This window comes from Mustela nivalis, assembly GCF_964662115.1.
Source record: "Mustela nivalis genome assembly, chromosome: 13".
NCBI classification, from domain to species: domain Eukaryota; kingdom Metazoa; phylum Chordata; class Mammalia; order Carnivora; family Mustelidae; genus Mustela; species Mustela nivalis.
Window position 1 is genome coordinate 9,757,283 of NC_139032.1, and position 21,419 is coordinate 9,778,701.

The 21,419-nt window shown below is 44.2% G+C and overlaps 1 protein-coding gene across 4 annotated transcripts in view; it reads right to left on the bottom strand.

Moving 5' to 3' along the window:
• The window catches only part of DOCK8 (dedicator of cytokinesis 8), a 202,456-nt gene that overhangs the window by 105,161 nt on the left and 75,876 nt on the right, over nt 1–21,419 (bottom strand). For all 4 annotated transcript variants that reach the window (XM_082696632.1, XM_082696631.1, XM_082696634.1 and 1 more), the window contains 6 exons: nt 16,440–16,652; nt 11,500–11,585; nt 7,462–7,528; nt 5,217–5,366; nt 3,100–3,180; nt 1,820–1,979 (listed from right to left, as the gene is read on the bottom strand). In XM_082696632.1, coding sequence (XP_082552758.1) covers nt 1,820–1,979; nt 3,100–3,180; nt 5,217–5,366; nt 7,462–7,528; nt 11,500–11,585; nt 16,440–16,652 — 757 coding nt within the window. The remainder of the gene's footprint in view (nt 1–1,819; nt 1,980–3,099; nt 3,181–5,216; nt 5,367–7,461; nt 7,529–11,499; nt 11,586–16,439; nt 16,653–21,419) is intronic.

Consider the following 21,419-nt stretch of genomic DNA (forward strand, 5'->3'; position numbering starts at 1 on the left):
TGGGTTAAGCTGCTGCCTTTGGCTCAGGTCATGATCTCAGGATCCTGGGATCGAGTCCCGCATCGGGCTCTCTGCTCAGCAGGGAGCCTGCTTCCTCCTCTCTCTCTCTCTCTGCCTGCCTCTCTGCCTTGTGATCTCTCTCTGTCAAATAAATAAATAAAATCTTTAAAAAAAAAAAAAGTTGCCAGGGTTAGCCTGTGTGCGTTCTGAATCTGAGCGTTCTTCTGCTCTCCCTGTGGGCACCAGGCAGCAGAAGGGGGTTCCTTGGCTGACCTGTCCAATAGGGATTAGAACCCTGAGTCACACCCACACCTGGGCTGGGACCCCGATACTCTGCACAGTTATCTGTTATCCCCTTCTCGGATTGAGGTGGGCACCTTGTTGCTTTTATCCGGCAAAATTAAGGGGTTCCACTGGGAACGGTCAAATTGCCTTGAACTCTAATGTCGCCAAGCCCACTCTATGAATATTCTCTTATCCTTAATTCTTGCTGGGATGCTGAATGGGAAGTTTTTATTTTTGTTTTTAGGATTTTATCTATTTATTTGAGAGAGAGAGAGAGAGAGAGAGAAAGAGAGCAGGCGGAGCAGCAGATGGACAGGGAGAAACAGACGCCCTGCTGAGCAAGGAGCCTGAAGTGAGGCTCAAACCCAGGACCCTGGGAACATGACATGAGCGGAAGGGAGATGCTTGACTCACTGAGACACCCAGGTGCCCCTGAACAGGAACTTCCTGCTTCCATTGCCCGCCTAAACTTGCCGTACTGCTCCAGGATTAAACACTGCATTTTCTGGTTGCTTCTTAAGAGGCAGCCTCTATAGTCAGGTTAATTTATCCATGACCCGGACATTACCCTATGGCTAAATTACCCAGTTTATGGTCCCCTCTGAAGTCTGTGAGTATTCTTTTCAAATGAGGCTACGTGGGTCTACATAGAAGTTGGCATGAAAAAAAAACAACAACCCACTTATTGTGGTGTGAAGGTCAGGATGCACTTGAATGAGGTTTGTTGTTGGTAAATCAGAAATAACCCCGCAGTTCTGACTGGTAATTCACAGCAGTGATAAAATACCTTTCCCTCCGGTCCCCCATTAAGGGCGGCATTTGGGAAAAGGCAGGGCGTGGGAACACAAGAGGAAAGTGAACAGCCTCACATATTTGCTGAACACAAAGACACTCAGGACAAAAAGACACTCCACTGGGTGGGTCAGCTTGAGAACTCTGAACCCCCCTGGACACTTCCATACCCAAACTGTTCGGGAAGTTAATGACTCAGATCCAGGGAGAGGTGATGAAAAGGAGAAATACACTAAATAAGTTGGAACAGTAACAGAAATGTTCTTTTGGCCTCTACTTTTTCATTACACTAGGGGAAAAAAATTTTTTTTTTGAAGGGACTGGAAATTATGCTGAGAAACCTGAGTTCTGTTTTTTGAAGCCTGTAAGAGCCAACCATGGTGGCACTGTCTAAGCCACTATAGATAGTTACTGTACTTTGTTATTTCAAAACTTTTACTTTGAAAGGGAGGCAGCTACTGAAAATTAACTTTTTATAGTGTCAGAGTGTCCAGAAAATTCCAACCAAAAGTCTTACTCCAGGAGTATATTTAAGTTCCACAGATGTTCATGGTAATTGTTTTGGGGATCACCATCCAATCAAGCGTTCGTAAGTCAGTCATAACGTGTTTCATTCTATTTACCGTCTTTGTTCCTACTCTCCACACCTTACTGCACTCTGAGCCCCCACTCCTAAGCCCCTGACCTCAGAGTCAGTGCACTGGGGACCCCTCCCCTTCCCACTGCAGTTGAAAAATCTTACCAACCATGGACTCCACATCGGTTACCTCCCTGTCCAGGGTGGAGACATTGAAGAAACTTGTTAAGCTTATGGGAGCCCAGGCAAAAGGCATCCGGTATTTCCCCAAACGCTGGCAGAAGGCTTCTGCTTGAAGTTTTAGTTTTTCAATCTTTTCTTTACTCTAGAGGAAAGCGGAAAGACACAAGCAGAAACAAACAATATGGCGCCAGCACCAAGTCAACGGTCTCTGCCATGGATATGACAGCCACTTCCAAAGTCCCTACCCTACTAATTAAAAAGGGTGAATGGGCAGGAGAATGACACGACTCAGGCTAGGATTCTTGCTGACAAGAGAATACAGATCAGAAATCGAAGAGTTCAGAGAAAGTCAACATTCAATTATTAAATATACCTTCAGCTAAAAAAAAAAGAAAAAAGTCCAAGTATCATTATCCCAGCTAACCAACCTAACCAACAAGTGCTTTTAGGGGCTAGCTCTAAGACTTGGATCTGCACAACAAAATTCTGGAATGAAATATTTTACAAATTAAATACCAAGCTGTCAAGAGAGTCTACTTTTCAAAAGTTGCCTTGGGAAACTCTAGAAAAATGAATAATGGTTCACCACGTCCTTATTAGGTTGGTAACATGTCCAAGGTGTTCTGAGTTCAAAAGAGAAGGTAGTTTTTAAAAAATGAATGCCTTGAGTTCAAGAAATTGTATTTGAAATTTATGAGTCTGGAACAGGGTGCTCCTTAGCCAAGCCTTCTTCCAGAAAGGCTGTGTTTTAAGAGTCACGTTGGAAACCTTTGCAAATGGATGCGGAGAAAAGATGTCCTTTTCACAGGCTCAGTACCTGTGTTGCCCCAGTGAATTTATCCCGTACAGAAGTCTCAGCCTATTTCCAAATAACCACACCAAAAAAGATATTTGGAAATGGGCTGGGACTGTTGAGAAAGCCCAGCAGAGCTCTGATATCTTTTAGTTTCGTGAGGTCTCTGTGGCCTTCCCAACCTGGGTCAGGGCCTTGGAACCAAGACAGCAGGATGTGGCTTTTGTCCTAGCCAAGTTCTTTTCAGACACTGGTGTCTATGTCATTTGTTGAATTCAAGAATTTATTCCTTTAAAAAAAGTTATCCATGACCAGCTTTCCTTTCTTCTTTTTAAAGACATAATTTATCAATGTCTCATATGGGGACATATTACGGACATATTATGGACTTTACTATTTTGTGGAACTTCCAAAAAAATAGCTGCTTATTCTAAGATATCACCATTTAGTAACAGCCAAAGCGTCATACCTTCCCACCATCACCTTCTTTGATAACCATGTATGGTTCGGCACAGTCTCCAATCTCTCCCTGCTGAAGGACTTTTTCAATCTACCAACAACAAAAAAAAAAATATTAAAACAAAACTCATGAATTATACCCATATAATGACATCAATGCAACCATCAAAATGAGGTTTTGTCACAGTACTTGATGACAGGGGAAGATGCTCGTGCTATTTTTTATTAAAAAATTAGGGTGAAAAAAATTAGCATGAAGAGTACTACACAGGGCGCCTGGGTGGCTCGGTGGGTAAAGCCACGCTGCCTTCAGCTCAGGTCATGATCTCAGGGTCCTGGGATCGAGTCCCGCATCTGGCTCTCTGCTCAGCAGGGAGCCTGCTTCCTCCTCTCTCTCTCTGCCTGCCTCTCTGCCTACTTGTGATCTCTGTCAAATAAATAAATAAAATCTTAAAAAAAAAATTAAAAAAAAAAGAGTACTACACAGTTTTGTAAAAAAAAGAAAAAATCATAAAGGCTGAGCTAAAGGATGATAGTAGATACACAGCAAATGTTAACAGTAGTTATCTTTGTATGGTGAGATTGTGTGCTATTTTTAATCTTCTTCCTAATGCTTATGTGTATTTTCTATTTTTAAACCATAAACATGCATTATGCCTACAATAAAAAATGCAATATAAAATGCTTTTATAAAAGTTATTTTATAAAACAGAACCCACGAGACATATGTAAGAAGTGAAAAGCTCATTTTCTTTATTATTACTTACAATGTAAAAAAGAGATATGGCCTCCGTAAAAGTCGGGTTAGGGACCAAAACCTTCCACAAAATGAATCAAGGAATAGAATAAATTATCTGTAATTGTCTCGCTTGTATTTCCTATTAGGGCCGCTTCTCTGGATTTAACAGACATGGAAAGAAACTGAAAGGCATGGAATGCGGCAGCTTTTCACTTGGCTAACTGGCTGGAAATACGAATGAATGTCAGCCTGTCGAGTATCTTCTTCCATTTGGGTTCAGGTGAAGGATCTGACTGGCCAGAAATGTGACCACCATGTTTGGGAGAAAGAAAAGGAGAGATCTGAAATTTGCCAACCCTCGGTTCCAAGGAAATGTAGCTTTACTTGGAGGTTGAAGAGAAAAACAAGTGGCGTTAGTCCCATTAGCCTTTGTGGAGATTAGACACCAGTAAGTCATTTAATTTCTTGGAATCTCTAGGTTGCTCTCTTGGGATCATGGGGTAATCGTTGGGATCCTGGAAGTAAAACACTGTGCTAACTAGAAAATGTTCCAAGCCTGGAACTCTGCATGGATGTGAAATAAAACCTAAATTATTATTATTATTATTACTTACAATTTTGGAGTAAACAGTCAATAAAACTAAATATTTGGCTTAAGCTAAGTAAAATACCCAATATTCATTGTTAACCTCTAACCAGTCATTCTGGGGTGCAGAGAAAGCCTCTGGTTTTCTTACATCAGCAAAGAGTACAGCTGAGCATGCACAGTCTTCTACTTGGAATTGTCCCACATATTTTGAGTTGTACCATACAAAGTCATAGTCTGTGACACGGTGATACAAAGGGAGAGTGAAATTTGGAAACCACAGGCCACAACTTAAATTGTCAAAGCCTGGACTTGGGAACATTTCTCTATAGGTGTCTAGAAGAACATGAGCAGGTACTCTCTCCAAGACTTCCTCCACAGTAGCCTCCCAGAACAGGGCCACTGAGGGTAGGAGGAATAAAGCCTGTAATGGGCCCGGCTTTCTTCTGCGATCACAACTGCCCACTGAGGCCAGTATTATAACCTCCACTTTCCACAAAAGGAAACGAAGTCTTGGCAAGGTTAGATAATCACCCTAAGTCCTATAGCTACAGAGTTTCAAAGCGGGGATTCAAAACCAAGAGTGTATGACTCCCAAACCCAGAGTTGTGCTAGCTTCAGATACAGGATTTGCTTGGAAAGGAAAAGGGGTCAGTTGAACATGAAACAAAATGAACAAAGTGACTCTCTCGGAGAATATGTGGACCCGTTCTGACCTCTCTTCCGCAAACATGCTCTGGGAATAAGGCAATGAGGAGAGCTTCCGAATGCAGAATGTGCAAGCCAGCCTGCGTTCAATTACCTTGACTACCAGGTAGATGTCGGAGGATGGGTAGGTGACGGAGAAGACCGCGGATCTCGCCTGACTTGAGGGGGCCACGGAGGGCGTGTAAGCACGCAGGAAGCCTTTGAACTGGTCAGAGTTCAGGTCACAGTGAAAATTTTCGGAGATCTGTAAACAAAGAGCAAGGCAAAGAAGAAGTCACCTCTGCTGTTCTTCTGGTCTACGTGTGTTTAAAGGGTAAGGAACCCATGAAGAAATGTTGCCGCAAGAATAAGGGACCAGGAGTGGGGGAAAAACCTGATACGCATTTTGTCGCAATTTCTAGATGTCTTGGAGCTGCTGGAGAGATGATCCTGGAAACATTTGCATTTTTATTATCCCACCCGTTATTTCCTGAATACCAATGATGCGTTGGGCACCGCGGCAAAGAAACACAAGAAATCGTCTCTGCCCCACACCCACCCCAGTCAGTTTACAGTCAAGAATGAGGAAAAAGGCAATTTTGCCATTTACTAGTAGGAGCTAGAGATAAGGGACCGCACTCGCACGGAAGAGCACAGGGGACGCTCCAGAGGGTGGGAGGTCGCATCCAGTGGAGGGACGGCGATCAGGAGGCATGTGACACGGAGGGTCCCTGGATAGGGACAGATGGGCAGAGCTGGAGGATGACGGTTCACTGGGGAGAGAGCCCTGCACAGAGAAGCCTGAGAAAGGTCTCAGAGCGCGCAGAGCCATGAGCGAGGGTCGCTCACAGCGAGGACACTAGCTGCTCACTGGCTAACCCGGGAAGGAAGCCAGGCATGGAAATTCAAGAGTGTTTCTCATGTCGCAGGTGGCGAGGCCCCATTCGAGATTCTGAGCAAGAGCAGGGCAGGCCACGTGCTGCCAGGCTCGCCAGTGCCGTGTTAGTTAAGAGCCGCTGGGTAGTCGGGTCTCCCTTTCATCGCTAAGAGTCGTAGCTGAGAACTGGCTGCTCGGCAGAAACTACATTTACCAGCATCCTTTGCAGGTGGAGTGAGCATGTGACTAGGTTCTTTCCAATGAGCTGTGAGCACAGGGGCTGAGCCACCCAGCTGGTAACAACAGGTAAGGGGGTGAGTGTTGTCGAATGTATAGAACTGTCAAATCCCTGCACCGTATACTCAAAACTAGTATGCCCCCTGCACTTCAACAAACCAACAAACGAAACACTTCCAGCCCTCCCCCACCCATCTTTTCCCTTTTTGGGGAGTACAGCGCCAAGGACAAGGCTTAGGGAGGGTGCATACTGAAGATGGTGGAGCTCTGCCAGCAGGGGTTCTAGAACGACAGGGCAGCAGACCTCTGCTGAGCTAGCACCCACCCCACGCCACCCTGGATTGCTAAGAAACCAAGACAGAAACTTCTTTTTTAAACCAGAAGTTCTCCAAATGTGGTCCTCTGCTCAGCAGGTTCAGCATCACCAAGGAAGCTGTTAGAAATGCAGATTCTCGGGCTCCCCCGGACCTCTGGAGTCCAACGCTCTGACGGGAGCCCAGCATCTGAGATGTCAAAGTCCTCCAGGGAATCTCTGACACCCGCTCACGTGGGACAGTTACTACCTTACATTTTGGAATTTAGGGGTTGGCAGTTTTAGCAGTAAACCTACCCGAGCTGATGTACATCTCAGCTGTTATGAACATTTATCCAAGAGATACACACTTCCTTAAATACAGAGAGGTTACAGGTCAAAGGGGCAACAGCATCCTTTGTGGCTGGGTTGTTTTTGTCCTCCTCCGGGGTTCACAAAGTGACTAAACAGTAAAACTCTCCTGGAGAAGAGGCTGAGGTACTCAAAATCTCTTTCATTAAAAGGACATCACATTCAGTGAGGTCTTCATCTCATGGTCCTCACCATCCGTGACGAGATTATCTCACAGTGCAAAAACTCCCAAACAGAGGTGACATTACATATATATCCAAACTTGTCAAAAATGTATTTAAATTGCCCTGTTTATGTGTCATCCCATATGTTGCTATTTCTTTGGTCTCTCGATCCTCAACAGGCCACTACCTCCGGCAGGCTTTCCCTTCAAGATTCTTCGAAGAACATAAATGACTGGTAACATTGCCAGATCAATCCTGCAAAAACTGCCAGGGCAGTAGGACCAGATGTGTCAAAGGTCATCTACTTTCAAATCTGATGTGTTTTTGCTGCAGAGAAGTGAGATCTGAAAAACACGCCCCCCCCCCAATCATGAGCCATAGTGTGCCCCCCAGGATGGAATGTTCTTTGCTTCCTTACCTTTTTCCTTTCTTTAACATCATAGAGGGCAATGCTGGCAAACAGAGGCTCAATTTCAATCTCAAACCTGTCAGAGAAAGAAAAAAAAATAGCATTTTAATTTAGATGATTTTGAATTTGCTGAAAGTGCTGAGCTCTATAAACTGCTTAAACATGTACGCCATTCCCCCAAAATATTTAGATAACTCCACACAGATGAGACTCATACTGGGATATTAGTGGAGAAAGATGGAGGTTGGTGGAAATTGCCCAGTCATTGGAGACTGGGCTGGATGGCACCTTCTCCTAAAAAGTACTTGTCTGGGGCAATGCAAGGGACAGAGGGCAGAATGGCACCACAGTGGGATCCAATATGGCTCTACTTACCATTGTGGGTGCTGTGTTTTCTAATGGTAAAGCCTCTGTTGAGTCAAAGATTTTATTCCCAGTTTACCCTTTACTACTAGGGTAAGAATCCCTCTTATTCAATTCTAGGGGACAAGGCATTTCAGAGTTAAATAAAGTTTTGCTGCTTTTGCATAAATTTATAGTGGGACCATTCGTGTGGGTGGATGTCTGGTCTTTCCTAATTTCTCTGTCTGGGGAGCTGCTGAGTTGCTGGGTCAGGATCAGAGCTGTGGGGACCCAGTGAGAGCTAGAAGCATGTCAGCCCTAACCGCCCGTTCCCCTTGAAATGGTGGGTTTGAGGAGACCGCATACCCAGAGCATAATCCTTCCACATGTTACGGAAGACACGAGAAGCACAGATGAACACGTTCCAAGCTTCTCAGGCTAACAACCCGTGATTTAGGATCCTGCTAGCTGAGTGCACCAGGAACCAGGCCCTGGACCACCATTACGTCAGAAGCCATGGAAATTAGGCCAAATTTTGTTTCAAGGCATGTGTGAGAGGATGGCCTTATTGCTGGGTAACCTTGTCTAAAAAGAAGACTTTTTTTTTTTAAGATTTATTTATTTATTTGAGAGAGAGAATGAGTGGGAGAGGCAGAGGGAGAGAGAAACTCAAGCAGACTCCATGCTGAGCCCAGAGCCCATTATGGGGCTCGATCTCATGACTCCGAGATTATGAACTGAGCCCAAACCAAGAATCGGACAAGGGTAGTCCCCAGAAACTTAAATTTTGAGGCAAATGAGAAGTTTATCAAAATGTAGGTTTCTTTGTCCCCCTTGAGGTCCAGTGAACCATAATCTCTTAGAGGGAAGGATGGTGCTGCAAGGTCTCCCAAAATCTGCATTTAAAACATGCTCGGGGGCTGGGGGGGGGCACCTGGGCAGCTCAGGTCATGATCTCCAGGTCCTGGGGAGCCTGCATCAGCCTTCTTGCTCAGCCAGAAGTCTGCTTCTCTCTCTCTCTCTCCCCACTCCCTCCATTCCCCCTGCTTATTTTCTCTTTCAAATAAATAAATAAAATTTAAATCAATCAATCAGTCAATCTATCTGAGTAAACTTAATGATGCACTCAGTTTCACCAGCAAGGAGACTCCTTGAACTGAGGTTACTGTACATAAGATAGCATTAAATCTTTTATTAAAGATTTTTGCACATTAAATGCAAAAGAGAAAAATACTTTGTTGCCATCCTCTTTTTTTTTTTTTTCTAGGTGCTATAAACATTTGCAGATTCTACACCAGCCTGATTCTTTCTACATGCTTGAGGCTTTACATGTTTCTCGAAAGCAAAACAGGGACAGTTAGAGATCTCAACAGATTCTGAAAAATTCCCAAGCTGATAAAATCTGTAGTGGTCAAAACAGAATACTGCATGTCCGTGTCAATGGGGAAATGGGGGTCTTTAACACTACCATTACATTTTTACTATTCATAATTTTGACACTGTAGGTTTACTTATAAGAACTTGCTTTTTTTTTTTTTTTTAATCCGGTTTATTTGGAGTAGTTAGAAGTGGGACAGTCTCTTTGGTACATTGCTCCTCTTACAGATGTATGTTGATACGGACACTATTTTTTAAGACACTTGAGTGGGCCAAGTGCACCTCAATTCTACCTGATTCCTGCTTTGACAATGGGGAAAAACATTGCCAGAAAACTGACAATTATCATTAAGAGAAATCCAAATGGCTCTATTTGTTGTTGTTTTTTTTGTTTTGTTTTGTTCTCATAATACATGTCTGTCTTAGTGGTCATGTTTTCCCACCTGTGAGAACTGCTGCTTTTTATTTATTGGAAGGATCTGGAAGGCTCGGTGGCATAGTGACATCAGGAGGGAGAATTTCTCCAATCCTGAAGAGCACAGTTACTGCACCTACCAGGGGCCTGATGTGCATCCTGTGGGGGTGCGTGAATGCCTCAGACAATAGGGGGCTTCCTGAGCAACGCAGAGGAGACCAGCGGTCACTTCCACTCAGTTCCCCTGTTCAAGGGCCAGCCCACTCCCACTTCCGGATGGGCCTGCAAGGGCTAGAGGTTGCCTTTTGTAGCCCAGACTTGCCAGAGAGCTCTTTTATGAGCTGCTCCTCTCCCTGTATAAGACAAAAGGCCCTCACGCCCCTCCCCCCCACCGCTGGGTAGAGCTGGCTGGGGGGAGGGGTTACCACATCAAGGGAGCCCCCACGACCGGTTGAGCAGCTCTGCCTGCTTGTGTTCTCAGGAGAGGATCTGGGGAAACTGTTCATTAGAATCACGGAAGTTTAGGGCAAGTAAGAACTTCAAGAATGCCTGGCGGAACAACATCATTTATCCCTAAGAGCTAAAACACCCAGAGAAGCTCCCAGGGTTGAAATACAGCCTTGAATCCGGGATCCAGGTGCCCTAATTGCAAACCAGGTGCTATTTGAGGGGCCATGAAGTGACTTCAGCAGATGAATGACCCTCCTAATGGGGTATGAAAATATAATATGCTTATGTACTGTTGCCCAGATAGAGCATTTTACAACTGAATATTTTCCAGAGTCTGTGATTTGAAGTTGGAAGAATTCTCCAAAGTAGACGTCTGCAAGAGAGGCATGCAAACCCTTCCAACTAGATATGCAACAATCTGTTTGTGTGCTGGATTTACTGTGATTTATTAGGTCATACATTTCAATTTTTCATTTATGTGTATTCAATAATGTATGTAATATTTTGATCTGCATGTATCAAATTAATACACGTCAACAAAGGACAGCGGACTTTCTCCTACTCTAAAAGTAAACCATCAAAAAAAAAAAAAATAGAGGTAATTGCTATAAAGTAGATGTGGCAAACAGTTGGCCCACCAGGTGAATCCAGATGGCAGACATGAGGTCGTAGGATAGTTAAAAAGGAAATGAGAAGGTATGTAAGAAGTCAGGAAATCATGCAGAAAAATCTGAATTTCCTGCTTCTTTTGAAAAAGCAAAAACAAAAACAGAACAGACAGCTGGCCACAATGGGCTTGTATCCTTAGATGGTAAGAACTGGCCCTTGCTAGCAGTGGGGACTCCCTTAAAATGGTTTGCTGGAGTTCACACTGCTCTCTGGTCCTCTGAGGTCCCCGGCATGGAGACTGGGTTTTAGTAGCATTTAACGCTGTTTCAATAATCAACAAACAAGTCTCTGTGGGGGGGAGAAAAAAAGCTCTGATTTGTAGCATTTTCTCATTTCTATGTTGCAAATATCCTACTGTGGCCAATTTCAAGTGAGGACCGACGGGAAGTCACTAGACACAGAGCTGGGAAGAGAAACGCACCACCGGCACTCATGAGTTAGTCAGAGTGGACTCAAGTACACCATTCACTCCTTTTCAGGTGTTTTTTTTTTTTTTCCCCCTGCCCAGCTTTCCCTGTTCCTTCTGTTTCTCTCAGTTCCCTTCCATGACTCCCTTCAGGGTGTGCCTTCGCTATGACACAGGAGGGACCACTGGGAGAATTAGAATCTTGGGAGAGTTAGAATCTGGGTCTAGCTGACTCCAAACACTGCTTCTCCCATCATGTCACAGCCGCACACGGTTACAAGGGTGCCCCACGGCCCTCCCCATTCGAGCTCCGTCCCTACAGACGCAGCTTGTCTGTAAAAGGCAAGATCAGCTCCGTGCAGTGGTTAGTATGCTTGCTGAGACTTACTTCAGGGTCAGCACCTTGACCAGTATTCTGTTGCCCAGATGTTCCTTTGGACATTCTGGCACCGGACGTATTTCCACAGCATCCTCCTATTATGAATCACATGGCGAAGAAATCATAAGTGAATTTCCATGAGGGGTTCCGGCGGGCGTGAGTCCAGGGAAGGGAAGGCTGCTGCCCAGCGCTCAACCTGCATTGGCCTTATGTCTAACAGACAGATAACACTTTGCCTTTTATAAGAGGGTTTGTTATTCAGTCCCGAGCTTCGAAGTCAACGCTGACCGCAAACAATTTCCCCTTTAGGAAGGCAAGGCATTGGAGACAAAGAGACAGAGCGAGGAAGGAAGGAAATTGGAACACGAATAGGACTGAGTAACATCCACCAGGCAGCACTGCAAAATATTACACCTATTGTTGGTGTGGCGGACTGCTTTTTTTTGGCTGCTCTAAGTCCCCATTCAGAACTTTTTTCCTGCCAAGTTTTTCTAGTAAAAAGTGAGTTTCATATTTGAACCCTGAGTCAGAACAGCTCACAGCAGGCTGTATGTAAACCACTGATACTCAGAAGAGAGTGTCTTTCTAGCTGACCATTTTCTTAAACAGATTGGAGACTAAACATATAGCTTCTACACAGGCATATCCAGGTAGAGCTTGCTGAAGTTCTAAGTACAGGAAACTTAGTAATGACACATGAGTAACAACTTAGTAATGGTAAATACACCTTTCCCCCCCACCCCCCTAACCACATTTGGGACTCTATTTTACTGCCTTGGGACTCAAGACTTAAAGAGAAACACCACGTCCCTAAGGAAACTTTTCACATTCAAACCTGAACTATCACGGGATCTTAATTATTTTCATGCATGCAAAGGTAACAGTGCCAAGTCCTGAAAACTTGAATTCCTGCCCTTGTCATAGACTAGTCCAACACTGGTGGTCTGTAGCTCACAAGGCTCCAAAGAATGTAGTCAGGGCTAATAAAGTTTTCCTGGGCTATAAAGCATGGGAGCTCCTCCCAGATACCCGACAGCAACGGTAACATTTTTAGAAATAGCAACAGAATTGCCTTCCCGATAACTCTACACCCGGTTTGGTGACACAGAGTGGTTAAGTCACACCTACTCTAACCTCTATTCTCCAAGGCCCAATCCTGCTGGCCATCCTGTCCGGTGGAAGGGCTGGGCTTGTTTCCAAGGAGGCACTGCCCGACACCCACACGGAGCTCAGCTCCCTCGGAGCAAGCTCAGGTCACTTGCAGGGTGACCAGAGCAGACACATCGAAAACAAGAAGCCCCCCACCATTGGAGAAGAAACTGAACATACATTCATGGGTGTCTAAGGCTACCTCTCTCTCTGGTCTGGATTTGAATCTTGGGGATCCTTTGTTAAAAGCTCTTCATTGGGAAATGTAAACACACACAAAATTAGAGAGAAAAATGTCATGAACCATCTTTACCCATCATGTAAGTTTCAACGCATTCAAGTCATGGGCAACCTGGTTTCACCTCTACTCCTACTTACGACCTCTCCCCACTCAATAGTGGATTACTTGGCAGCCAAGCCCCAGACATCATACAACTTCATTTGTAAATCTCTAAAAGATAGATTTCTAAAAAGGCACAGCTGTGATATCATGAGATACAATATCATGATATATCATGATATCTCATGATATCACAGCTGTGCCTTTTTAGAATCATGATATATAATATCATGATATAATTTATTATTACTTATTTCTTATTCTTATTTCTTATTATTACTAAATTTCTTATTGTTACTAAACAGTTAAATTTCTTATTGATATTAAACAGTCAGTTCCAAATTTCCCCCTCTCCATTTTTTTTATTTGCAGTTTGTTAAATCATGATCCAAACAAGGTCTACATATTGATGCATTTCCTAAGTCTCTTCTAATCCATATGTGTTTCTTGAGCCTTTATAGTTATCTGAAATTGGAACTAGTTTCCAGAGAAGGAGAAGAGCAAATACAAACTTTTAAGTGGATGTCTGTAGTTTTACTTTCCTGAGTGTGTGTGTGTGTGTGTGTGTGTGTGTGTGTACATATATATATTTAGAGAGAGACAGAGACAGAATGGGAGGGAGAGAGATAGGGAGAGAGAAAGACAAAGACAGTAGGAGAGACATCCCTCTCTCAGTTGACGCAGGAGACCCCGAGGCCCACACTCCATCTGCCGCCTGTGCTGGCATTATGTGAATGGATAAATCTCATCCCCCACCACCATTTTTTTTCATAATTGATTTTTAGTTGGGTTCTGTCACTTACAGCCTAGGGAGATTGAATGCAAATTCTTCTGTGATCCCGAGGACAGGGGCATCTTTGTAGGGACCAATACACAGGATGCCTTTCACAGAACCGAGAGTGAATCAGGGGAAGACGTCACCTCACAGAGGCTTGGTGGTTATGTTCTCCTTTTACCTCTCCTGTAGGCTCAGTCATAACTTGGATAGAATAGTTTACCTCTCTTCTCATTCTCCTCGCCAGGAAATAAACTCAAGGTAATACTAAATAGTTTCATTAATGTGTTTCCAAAAAAAAAAAAAAAAAAAATCAGCAGGGGTGATCACTTCAAGGTAGCCTGAAATTTTCCTTTCTTCCGCAGAACCATCTTTGGAGGAAGTTCAAATTACAAGGACAAATGCAATTTCTGTGTGTATGAGCTTCAGAATAGGAAAGGCTGGTAGAGGGGCCCTCCAGCATTTCAGACATAGCAATTTACAAATAATTGGCACAATCATTACAAAGCATTCCTCTCCACTCAATAAAGCATACCTAAAACCTCTTCTAGACTATAACTTTCAGTCCTAATCGAGTTTCTGCATTGTTCCAGAGACCATAAAAAAAAAAACAAAGTTCTTTCCTCAGAGTCCGTGATTCTTTTTGTAATCAGTGCAAGACTGGACACCCTCTCATTTAGTCCCCCAGCAGGGACTTGAGTGAGCGGACATCCCACTGGACATGTCCTCCTCACTCCTTAGTTGTTTTCTCTCTCCTGGCATCCACGTGGGGACAGTTTCTGACCTACAGGCACCTCCACCATGGAACTGGGAGGAAACGGAATGTAAGTAGAAATCGAACCTATCAGGTTACTACTTCTTGACAAAGTTGGTAAAAAAAAAAAAAATCAAATTTCTATGGAAACTGAAAAGGTATGATACACAATGTGGTTGCTTATATCATCTTTGGATTTCAATTCGGTGGGCTCACACACAAGGCAGTCCCATGTAGAAACATAAACAGGCAACTATAAAGGTTGGGGTTACGGGGCTGGGATGCCCATTCTGTATTTTAATTTGCCTGTTGAATCTTGAACAAGATACTTAACCTTCCTGACTCTTACTCTGCAACCTGAAGAACGGCGGCGATAACACCGCCCAGATTATTCATGTTTATTTTTAACCTGCCTCATTCAGAAAAGGACTTGAGGCCCCTGCAAATGAAATAAGTAGGTCAGAAAACCAAGGCGGCTGGAATATAAGGAGAAAGAAAGAAGGAACAAAGGAGAAGTAAATGCCAGTAAGTAAGCCACTAGATTTAGTAGCTGCAAACAGAAATTTGACCTGAAGTAAAGACTTAAGAAGAAGCTGTGCACAGTCGTCTAAGTGTTCCTGCTTCCCCAGTGGATGCAACTTCTCTGTCTGTAGGCTTGAGAGACAATTTCCCTCTGGATCCTCAATGAAGCAGGTGCTGGATGAGGAGGAGGTCTGTGTCCTCGGTAATATTTGCACAGTGGACATCACGTCACATCTTGTGACTGCTGCCTCCCTTACTAGGCTTTTTTTTTTTTTTTTTTTTACCAACAATAAGCTCATCCCAGGGCAAGTCAGCAAACACAACGCCCAGGGGTGGGGGCTTTGCACCGCTAATGGTCTTCCTGTTGGATCCGAAATTTCTAACATTTAGAGGCAGGGATGATGGTTTATCCCTTGGGCAAAAATGCCCCCAAATTGTGGATCCTGCAACTGAGCTTTCAATAAAATTCGAACAGCAGAGCTGCTGCTGTCGCCAGTTTTGGTAAGAACCAGAAGTACAGACATTCTGACAGATAGAGGAAAGGCACAGAGCCTTCTATTAAGTATGAGGATACTAAACAGACTGGAGTCACAGTCATTTCCCATGCTAGCCATCTGAAGTACCCCAGAGAGAGACCACAAGGCAAAGCCTAAGTGATCGCACTGTCCTCGGTCAGCTCCAACATGGAAAAAAGTAGGCAACTGGGATCCTGAAGTTCATGCGTTAAGAGCACAGGTATGGGGGCACCTGGGTGGCTCAGTGGGTAAAGCCTCTGTCTTTGGCTCAGGTCATGATCCCAGGGTCCTGGGATCGAGCCCAGGCTCTCTACTCAGCGGGGAGCCTGCTTCCCTTCCTCTCTGCCTGCCTCTCTGCCTACTTGTGATCTCTGTCAAATAAACAGATAAAATCTTAAAAAAAAAAAAAAAGAAGAAGAAGAACACAGGTATGTTCTTTTAGGCTGGAATGTTTTCAAAGCGATTCCCTTCAGGTTGTTCATAGAGATTATTTTTTACAAAGATCTTAACACTCGAGAATATCAAAGTTCAAGTAGCGCACGTCTTGCTGGGTTCACCCCCAAAACAGACCCCCAAATAACTGAATGGTTTGACTCACCGAGTGAGGTCACTACCTGCAGACCCTTGAAATGTTGGGAGGATGAAAAGAGACAAAAGTCAGTGAAAGTGTTTTGTAGAGAGCAATGAAAATCCTGGTTGTTATCACTGGAATCTCTTGGCAGGACTGATTAGTAACTGACAGCTATCGCACAGGCCTGTCCTAGGGAGGACAACAGCCCAGAAATCATACAACGAAGCATCCGGACAGGGCTATCTGGTCATGACTAGATAATATTCTCCTGGCGACTCCGCTTCCTCCCTGAAGCTCTCCAGCACGGGGAGGGTCGCACCCACCTCGTCCACTGACGGGTACAGGGCAAAGAGCTCGGCCTGCCGGTTGGTCCTCCGGGCCTCTTCATTCTGCTTCTCGAAGTCCTCGGCGCTCACCTGCTGCAGGAGGTTCTCCAGCCGCGGGTCAGGCGGCAGGCTGCGGAGGTCGAAGCCACAGGCGGTGAGGGGCCCTTTCCCGGTCACATCGCACAGCACGTTTAAGTGGCGGGGACGCGCCTGCGGGAAGAGACCCATCGTGTGAGAGGGAGACGGTGGGTCCAAAATGAGAACGCGAGACCCCAGCGGGTCTCGCCCCTGCACCCACGGAGGACTGAGGATCGGGCCTCAAGTGGCTTCTGAGCAAACCGGGGGGGTCTGACAAAAACCACAGCTTTGCTTCCTGGCCTGAATATCCTAAAATTAAATGTCTCCTTCCCACCTGGAAGCAGGTAATTACTCCTCGGATGTGGATAAACCGGTCCTTGAGGAGAGGTCTGAGAAACAGCACTGTGTTCCTATCTGTTTGGGGCATGTTGTCTTCCGGGGGGGGGGGGGGAGCTGAATCTCTAAGGCACATCGCTCAGGTCCCATGCTCGGGCAGGACACAACTGGAAGAGGCTGAACAGAGAGAAGTCTGGACTGGGGTGTGCAGGGACCTCATCCCAATCTCAATTTCAGAATTTTCTAGTTTCTAGCCGAAACTAGAAAATAAGGCTCCGAGAGGAGCCTTCCCAATGAAACCTTCCAGAAATTCTCAGACTGAATATTAGGCTTCTGAAGACTGGGATGTGGGGCTGGGAATATTCTTCTGCAGGACTTTCATAGCAGTTATAGGAAAAAGCACCAGAACAAAAAGCAGAAAAGCCCTTTGCTATTCAAAGGGCATCCTCTTTTAGCCGCAGTGTGTTTGAAAAAAAGAGTCTGAAAGCTTTCACTAAGCAGATGCTTTATTCCGTTAGGAATGTTCCGGTAATGGGGAATGGCAAACCCAACCAAAGACTTGGCAAAGACTATATAACCACAATCGGCGATATATCATAAGAATATAGATGAACTGTTATAAATAACTATAAAATTAATGGTAAAATGTTCTCAAGTTCGACTAAATGGATGTGTCACTACACAATTTCTCTATAAAATATCCTTCCTGTGACATCCATCTACCTTAAAAAACTGTTACTCTGCTCGATCACAAATGTTACCTAACTGAATGTGCTAGCAATAATTAATATTGGTACTTTAATTACTGATTTTTTGGCTTAGAATTGATGAGGACTTTGGGAAAATGAATTGAATTTACCAAGTTTCTTTGAAAGGATGTCAATAGAGATCATCTCCAGAATTCATCCCAAGGATATGATGGACAAGTGAGCAAGGATTGTGAGGACAACAGCATCTCTGGAACATTGTAGTATCAAAATAATAGAAAGTGTCTAAATATCTCCCCAAAGAAGTAGCATTCAAAGATTTGGGAACTTTCATATAATGGGATGTTATGCAGCCATCTGCAGAAAACCCAAGTAAACATGTATCCCTGGACAAGAAAGGTGATCACAGCACAGTGTATTGCTAATATGAAAAGGGAAGGTATTCGTTATTATCCATAATATCCTCTAATTTTTATGGAATATGTGTGTACCACGGAGGTGCACCATACACGGACTGAACTTCCGTACATTCAGGAACCTGGCCTCCCCGTTCCACTCAGAAGGTGCCCAGAATGGGAGCGACATGGAAGGTGTTGCCGGTTGTCTCACAGTCTGAGCATCTCGGCACAATGAGTATTAGTCGAACACGTTTGTGTAACTTGGCTCTACAACCTAGCTGATGACTTAATGGAGTGCTGTTAGCATGCCAGATGAGGGTGCTTCATGGGGTGATGGTCATTTACCCATTGCTCTCTGTTCCAAAGTTTATACTCCGCTCTGTGATGCTGGGCCTGGTCCTCAGCAAGGCACATTTCTGCTTTGCCACCTCTCCTTTTGGGTTCTGCCAGTAGGGGGCGCTAGAGGGAGAAGGGACTTGGCGGCTCCTGGAACGTTGGTCGTGGCAGTGAGCTCTGGCCTCCAGCGAGTTTGGACGCTTCCAGAACCATCCTCATCTTACCTCCCTGGAGGTATGAGCACCAGCCAGTCAGGCCCTTCTCCTAAGCGGTCCAAGTCCAAACTCCCAGACCCCGTGGAGTATTTCCTCTGAGATTCCCAAGACACGGCCTCTAGCTAGGTCTGGCCCTCCCCTCAGAGACTGGAATCCTCGCTCTAAGGATCTTCCAAGCTTCTAGGTTCTGATAACTCCAAACTCTTCCCACCAGACCCGTGGTTTCCAAGTGTGGTCTTGGGACTAGTAGCCTCAGCATCTCCTGGGAAACGCTAATTAGAAGTGCAAAATATCAAGCACTACCCCGACCTACTGAATGAGAAATTCTGGGGTGGGGCGTGGCCCTGTGGGTTCAAGCAAGCCCTCCAGGGGATTGCGATAAAGATCCAGATTTAGAGCCTCTGCTCTGGGCCCTAGCCGCAGGATGGCCTGCTGTTTCCAGCTCTTATTTCTGTAGGACCTAAATTCTCCCATTTGGTTCTCTCCGTCTTCCTACACTGGTTAACCAATTCCTTATATTATATTTCCTTTGTTAAGATACCTGGTGTGACTTCTGTCTGACCAAAACAAGGAAAAATTGAGTTGATCATGATATAAAATAAAAACTGAATTTAGTCAAAATTCCCAGTGAAAAATCCCTTAAAAATCTACAGAGTGCAGATGTCCCATGCTTCAGGAAGCCCATCATATTCAGCCCTGGAACTGATGGCTGATTCCTCTGCAGGGCTCGGATTAAGTAGTCAACTGGGCGGTAGAGACCACACTGTTGGAAAATAGGTATTATTGTAAAACTCTCTAGTCATTTACCATTCAGCGTGGTGAGATGCTTATAATGGGAGAGCCTGAAAGCTTAAAACTCCATAGGTGTTTTAAATTTCAGAAGATGCTCTATAAAACTTGAACAAATTTCTTCCCCTTTGTTTTATTTTTCCTATTTATAAAATGGACAAGTTGGAATAGAGCCCTGGCTTTCTTTAAAAATTTTTTAATTGTGGTAAAATATACAGAATGTAAAATTTTCCATCTTCATCCTTTTCTAGAGTACAGCTCGTAGGGTGAAGGACATTCACACTGTTGTGCAAACCACCATCCACAATTCTTTTCGTTGGTATGCATTTGTACTACAGTCTATACCCGTTACAAGACAATCTCCATTCCTCCCACTCCCAACAGTCCTGACAACCACCAGTCTAAGTTTGGTCTCTAGGAATCTGAGGGACCTCTAGGACTGAGGGACTCTAGGGACCTCACACAAGTGATAATTTATGTTCTTTCATGACTGGTTTATTTTACTTAGAAGATACGGCCACTAAGGATGAGCAGGCATTGACCTAAATACTTAACACATATTAATTCATTTACTACTCAAACAACCCCATGTGTTAGTTACTATTTGGTGTCATTGTGACCAGTGTTATGGACTTGAACATTTGTGTCCCTGAAATATTCATGTGTCGAAATCCTACTGCCTAACAGGCTAATGGGAGGTAGGGCCTTTGGGAAGTGATCAGGTCATAAAGATGGGGCCTTCGTGAATAGAATTAGTGCCCTTATAAGAGATATGAGAAAGTTTGTTTTCTTTCAGTCTCCACTGTGTGGTGATACAACAAGGTGTCTGCAAACCAGCAAGAGGACTCTTACCAGAAATGAAATCACTGACACCTTGATCTTGGAACTTCCCACCTCTGAACTATGAGAAATAAATGTCTGGTGTTTTAGCGACCCCAGTCTATTGTACTCTATTATTCAGCCCAAGTTGACTAAGACAGTTCACTTCCCTTCGGGCGCCTGGGTGGCTAGTAGGTTAAGCATCTGACTCTTGGTTTCAGCTCTAGTCATGATCTCAGGGTCATGAGATCAAGCCCTAAGTGAGGACTCACATTCAGTGGGGGGTCTGCTTGAGATTCTCTCCCTCTCCCTCTCCGTCTGCTGCTCCCCCCCTCACATGAATATGGTCTCGCTCTCTCTCACTCTCTCTCTCTCTAAAATAAGTAAAAAAAAATGCTTTAAAGAAAGACAGCTTCCCCTGAATAATTAATAAGTACTTGTTAGAGAAACTGTATAAAATTGAGAAAAGAATACTTTTTAAGAAGACACAAGAGTCCTAGTACCCAAAGATACTGCCCTCTCTATTTCTGTAGGCATGCCTTTCCTACCAAATTCAAGAGTTGGATTCTTGATTTTGGGTTAACATATTAGTATTTCCCATAGTTTCAACATTCTCTTCTAAGGTTTCAGGGGCTGTGTGGTTTTAACGGACACACACAGTATATATGCTCAACTACTCCTCCACAGAACCTCTGCCTGAGTTCTCAAACTTTCCAGTTAACCATGGCTGTCCTTTTCTAGAGCAATCACTCAAATATATCCAACATAGTGTATCAGATTCAAAACACTACTGTGCCTCGTTAGCTCAGCTGTTTCCATTTTTTCCCCAAAGGGTTTAAATATTCTCAAACAAATCTCAAATATCAGAGAGCTGAGATTCAAAATTGGAAGAGACCCACTGCAGCCCATTGTTTCCCACTGAGCGGACTCAGGTGGTAAAGTGACTTCCCCAAGATCAAACAATGGTTGACCAAGATGGCGGCCAAGCAGCTCTCCTAAGGCGCTACTCCCTTTACACCAGCTGGTCTCCATACCCAACACTCCTTTTTCATGTAAATATTTCCTCATTCCTCCTTTCGCCTTCTGAAAGGTCATGTACAGATGATATAACTCACTTACATACATATATTTTTTAAATGAACTCAAAAAAATTTAATGGAATGACGAACTAAAAGTAAAAGTTAAAATAAAACGAGATGGCTTTATTATCATCCTTGTCTTCCAGGGAAGGAATCCCAGAAAGGTTAATTATCCTGCCTGGGGCGACAGAGTTAATATGTGGCAAAATCATGAAGAGAA